This window comes from Monomorium pharaonis, chromosome 3, assembly GCF_013373865.1.
Source record: "Monomorium pharaonis isolate MP-MQ-018 chromosome 3, ASM1337386v2, whole genome shotgun sequence".
NCBI lineage: Eukaryota > Metazoa > Arthropoda > Insecta > Hymenoptera > Formicidae > Monomorium > Monomorium pharaonis.
The window spans coordinates 30,983,404-30,989,403 of NC_050469.1; the positions used below are offsets into that span (position 1 = coordinate 30,983,404).

General features: G+C 32.2%; 1 protein-coding gene across 1 annotated transcript; it reads right to left on the reverse strand.

Annotated features, from left to right (window-relative positions):
• Nucleotides 1-2,787: 2,787 nt before the first annotated feature.
• Nucleotides 2,788-5,647, reverse strand: LOC105840815 (oocyte zinc finger protein XlCOF26). The gene is made up of 3 exons (XM_012687890.3): nt 5,237-5,647; nt 4,797-4,952; nt 2,788-4,207 (listed from the first exon to the last, which is right to left on the reverse strand). The coding sequence occupies exons 2-3, from the start codon at nt 4,932-4,934 to the stop codon at nt 3,452-3,454; spliced, it is 894 nt and encodes a 297-aa protein (XP_012543344.2). The 5' UTR covers nt 4,935-4,952; nt 5,237-5,647; the 3' UTR covers nt 2,788-3,451.
• Nucleotides 5,648-6,000: the final 353 nt, after the last annotated feature.

Genomic DNA, 6,000 nt, shown 5'->3' on the forward strand with positions numbered 1-6,000 from the left:
GATTTTTCGACGGGGGTCGATAAAGAGGGGTTGGCGGAGGGTGGTGAGAGAAGTCGTCCGCGAGAGACGACAACGTGGACGATGTCGACGAAGACGAGGACGGCGACGAAGACGATACAGGGGCTAAAAGGCACTTCTAATGGCATTGTTTAAACAAACACGTGAAATGCTTAGCTGTTTTTAAAATTGCGGGAGGGGGGGTCTCTACCGTACGCGCTTTCACCCATTTTCCATTTCTTGCTCTGTTTTTTGGCTACGACAAAAATATCAATGTGTCGTTAATATTATATCGCGTGATTAACGTTTTAACAACTGTTAATCAGATTGATTGAATGCATCAAACAGGGACTTAAAAATTTTATAATATATTTATGATATAAAAAAAATAAAAAGAGATTTTAGAATGCAATCTTAAATAAATATTTATAAATTGTTTAAACATTGAAAAACACTAGATAATATCAAAGTAAAATTTGTCACTTTATTGAAATTTCGGTGATTGAAAGGCTATTGATAGATACATAAAAATTGTCTGCAGCGTTTATGTTTCGTCTTTTACTTGTCGATTTCTGACACAAAGCGCCAGCCATACGATCTTTTCATTAATGCCTGAATGAATAAATGCCACTGTACCTCACCCCTGAATTCTTAATGCAGCAAGCTGGCTGAAAGTACTCCCGGGCCTTCAAAATATCTTTAAGAAGTTTAAAGTCTTCCCCCGATAGCATGTAAATATTGCATGTAAAGCGCGACATCAAAGAGATTCTTCTACGGTATAATGCTTTAAATTTCGACACAAGGAGAGATTAAACAACAATGTGAGGAGATAAACAATCTTAAAATATATCTTCTATATTCAAAGATTAATTCTCTGTGAAGGAAATTCTATCGATTACGATTAAAAGTGTTTATTGCAATTTTGAGGAAGGAGACAGTATCTGAAGTATACAGGGAAAATTTAATACGTATTTTCTCGAGTTAATAGTTGCTAAAAAGATAAAGATTAAAATCAAAGAATGTATAATAATAAAGGTCACTGTATCAATTAACAACTAAATAAAACAACGTGATAAAATTTTATTTTTAAGTAAAAAATAATATTTTAATTTAATCTATATAAAAATTAGATCTAAAAACTATTAATTGATCTGCAATTAATAATTTTAATGTCTCATTATCTTCATTATTTTTCTTAAACCAAGTCATTCACTAGTAACTCTTGTTCGACTGGTGTAACGACATTATGCGCGTTTGCTACAAATAAAATTACTCATATATATTGTTATTTATAGATTAGAAATTTTGTACTATTATTTCTAAGGAAAAAAATCTGACAAATTTGCCATTTAGTTTTCCTATGGTTTATACGGTCGCTCGTCGCGCATAATCATTCAGAATACTTAGGTAACGTTTAAGTAGTATCGCAGTAGTGAGAAGGTTAACGGAGAGCGGCAAAGGGAAGACATCGTTCATCTAGCAAGAACCGGGTTCGACGCTCACCAAAGAGACCGCAGAATCTGTACTAGCCTCTCTGCCAGGACGTTCCTGAAAACTTTGTTACATTTTTGGTCGAGTCCGCATACGCGATACGCGCTGGACGAGTAAGTGGATCAAAGGGACACAGGAGAATTCCAGGATGACAGAAGAAAGAGGGAGCGACAAAGAGAACGAGAGAGAGAGAGAGAGAGAGAGAGAGAGAGAGAGAGAGAGAGACGTGCTGAAAATTGGTGGACTTTCCTATTGCTCTATCTTTGAGTGCTTCGTCGAGCTTTCTTTCAATGCCACTGTGAAAAAACCTTTCGAAAGTTCTTCAGGATACCAGAAACAAAGAGAATACCGAACAAGTGAGGCTAGCGTGCAGAGCGAAAAGTAGATCAGATTGATGCAGGAGAATTTAAGTTAGATGCAAATAATTAATTGATGCCCGACATTTAAATAAATATCTAAACAATATATAACACCTGTAGACAAAAAATTAATAATATAGTAAAAATTAATAATATTTTCTCTAATGCATTCTAACAATTTTTTTTCTCTATCCAAAATAAATGCTTCGTATTTAAAAGAAGTATAAAAATTTTTTATTAGAGACATGTACGATACAGGCAAAGAATTTCAACTTTTTATATCATTTAAATCTAATTTTAAGCATCAACAGGCGCTAAAATCTCCCTATCGCCGCAAGAAATCTCTAAAGTATTCTAAAAAAAGAAATAATTAGATTTTCGTAGAGAACGACTAGACAGAGTTTGTGATAACAGAGCATTAAAGTCATGCACTGTGCTTGAAAACGTGATGATGACGTATGTGTATTTCTTACAGAAAAATGAATTATATGCTATGTCTAGTAAGAAAGAGGAATGGAAAATAAGAGAGAAAGATGGAGCAAGAAGAAAGAACAAGAATAACACACATTTACACGCACAGAGAAAGAGAGAGAGAGAGAGACCCCAACGTGAGTCGCTCGCGCTAAAACCACGTTTAAAACAAAGGGTGCCGCCGGCAAATTAAGAACGATATTTTAACGCTCGACTTAATTGCATTAAATTGCAAGTGAGAAAGAGAGTTAACAGCGAAGAGAGCTATGAAGAAAAAATGTATGAACGTGCAAAGCCGAAAAAGGGACGAGAAGGGAACGGCAAGAGTTTCTGAAGAAAGTGACCCTTCTCTCTCTTTCTAATTCTCGTGATACGAGCGATTACACGAGAAACACGTACATCATATTCCATATATTTCCTAATACTCCATATTGTGAATATACAGAAAAAGAGGAATAGATTTTTTTAATTGTCAGTTGAACCAAGGTGATATATTACAGGAAAAATAACTTTTCTTTTCATACAAATTCGAATATATTCCTATATAGTTGGAAAAATATTCTTGTCGTAATTGTAACAATGAAATAAGAGTTGATATAAATAACATTATTTAATGTTTATGATAATAGTAATTATTATGCATTACTTAAGTAATCAGTAAGTTGTAGATAACGATTTCAAGAAATGTAAATATCACAGTAATAATAGCACAACATAAATAACAAATTATTAAATTATAATAATACATCAATATGTGCATATCACGTGTACATATTAAATATTTAACATACAAAGTTTGAAGATATATCTACTTAATTTCATAGCTTTTTATGCCAAATCAAGAAAATTGCGACTATCAATATAAATTTATAAATCATACAGACAAAGAATTTTTACATTACAAATTTATGTCTTTTTGTAAAATACGACGTACTTTACTCGATAACACTTAAATTTTATCTTTGAATATCAAAATTTATGAAAAAACTGAAAAATTAGAGACAGAGACTAGACCATGTATCTGTACATCTTAGTTTAATAAATGTCAAGAAGTAAATTCAAAATTTTGCGAGTTACATCATCGATTACAAAGTAAATTCTCATCCAGAATTAAATCGTGAGTGTCGTAAATCTTATTCCCGGCTCTGCAGATTCTCAGTCTGAATTGAACTCTCGGTCTTGTAAACGACCACGTTCGCCGAAGCGTTCGACGCTTCGCAATGTAGTTTTTGATGATTCTCCAGGGTCAGAATGGTTCTCAAGTACTTACCGCATTTCACGCAATAGAGATTACTCTTTTCATGACTCTTGCGGTGCTTGTTGAACAAATCCTTGCGCGTGAACGTTTTGTTGCACATTGTACAAGAGAACCTACAGGGATTGATGTGTAGCAGACTGTGTCTTGCCAGATTGTCCAGCCTCGTGTACTTCTTGGTGCAAATGTCACAGGTGAACTTGATCTTGAAACCGAAGTGACATTTCTGATGGTGCTTCAGGGATCTTTTCGTGGCGAACGTCTTTTTGCAGGCGCAACAGATAATGTGATTGCTCTCGTTCCTTTTCGGGTCCATGTGATTTGTCAATTTCTCGTACGTCGCGAATTCCTCCTTGCAAAAGAGGCAGGCGTATTTCTTCTGCTTATTTCTCTGTATATTCTTGAGAAAATTTGGATCGGTCATAATTTTATAGAGAAAGGAATCCTTCAGTTTATCTTCTGGCTCAGCGAAGGTATCTGATGCAGTGTCGTTAACGTGATTAGAAGTATCCTTTATTGACAAGTTTATGACCTCGTTATTGTTGCTGTCGTTAATCGGCAGCGATGAATTTGGCGTGGAAGATAAAGTCATCTCTTTGTTCGAACTAAGAATATTTGAATGTGATGTGTATGCCTGTTAAAGATTTGTGTGTTTTATATGTTAGAAAACTTATAAAAGTACAAAACATTTATGTTAAAATTAGTTAAATTTTTGTTAAATTTTTTGTCCTAATTTTTTAACATATTAAAGTTTTAATTTAACATAATGATAATGTGATTATGTTATTTGAAAATTTTGTGTTAAATTGATATCTACCATTTCTTAACGTTAAAACTACACAATTTATGATTAATTAAACAAATAGCATATAAACAATGTAGTTTTAAATGAATTGTAATATTAATTAATAAAATGTGTTTGTGTAAATATATTATAAATCTTAATTTTAAATTTCTGTTAAATTTCTAACACAACTGTACATTTACTAGAAAAGAAAACTTAATGTAATTAAAGAATTAAGTAAATAAGAAATATTGTTTAAAATTTTTTATGTCAAATTTTGTCGATCATATATGAATAGTTGTACGACGTGATATTTTTTAAATAATCTAATCACATAGCTGCACTTTTCTGATAATTATTGAAAAATTCTGATAACTAAATTTAAAAGAATTAATTCTAACATGTATAATAAAATACAAAATATCATATGATCATTTACCTGGTATGAACCTCGACTGTTTATTGCATTTGTAGAATCGTAATCTTTTCCAACATCACCGTCTTCCGAAGAGTTCCTTGATGCAGACGCAATACTCCTTTGGAGCATTCTGTGTCTTGGGACTGTTTTAATTCTCATACTTGTACTATACTATAACTATGACAAATAATTATAAGATTAATTGTATATTAATATTATAATAAATGTTAATTGTAAATATAAATTAGAGAATATTAGATTTTAAATTATATAAAATCGAGAAGGTACTATATGCAAATTATAAAAATCTGACCTTATACTTTAATAAAAAATGAATATTTATATTAATATAATAGTCATTAATAAATTTAATAAATTAATAATTTTAATAAAAAACAAAAAATCTAAGATTAATTTTAAATCTGAAATGCAAAATTTCTTCAGGCTACATTTGTACTTACGTTCGGAACAAGCGAAGATGCTCAATGATCTCAGTTTCGTATTATTATAAATATTATTCAAAATTTTTGACACATTTCACCGATTCGTATAAGCAGCACGATACATTCTATACGAAATACCGATCACGACTGACAGGATTACCACCTAACTTCGAATTGGCCGTCGCTCGATTGACCCCGTGCGACTTTGATGAGCGACAACAAAAGCCCTAGAGGAGTCGCGGAACTGAGAATCAGAGTTTGCAAACATAGGTATAGTTTCGTATTCGCGGAATTACGGAGGCTACACGTTCTTCAGTGCCATAAATTCTTTCGTACAGACATAGGTATTCATGTTCAAGCACGTTAAATATTTTCTAGGATTTCGGAGATATAACTTCTCTCTGCCACTGGCAAATCATGTTTCGACAATAATGTACATATGCATATAAATCTTGCATAATACAACTGTAAAAATACTTATTGCAATAATGAGTTTATAAATTTATTAATTTTTTAAATAAATCCTTTATTATAATTATATTTAAATACGTTAAAATGTTCTGTACATTTTTTTAACAACAACTGTACCTCCAACGTATGCGGATAAAGTAGGATAAAATAATTACTCTGCGCACAATACAATAAGGTAATATAAAAATTTATGGCGTGTTAATTATTCAATACAGTTGAAACAAAAGCTGGCAAAGCAGGCACCAGAATTTACGTATCGATTCTCCACTTATACAGAGTTGAATTGACCATCTCGACTACATGGCTGGGGG

Excerpts from the sequence above, each read along its gene's own strand:
- LOC105840815 (XM_012687890.3), bottom strand. The coding sequence starts at position 4,934 with ATGAGAATTAAAACAGTCCCAAGACACAGAATGCTCCAAAGGAGTATT. Across the intron at positions 4,208-4,796 it reads ACAGTCGAGGTTCATACCAG|GCATACACATCACATTCAAA; the intron begins GTAAATGATCAT and ends AATCTTTAACAG.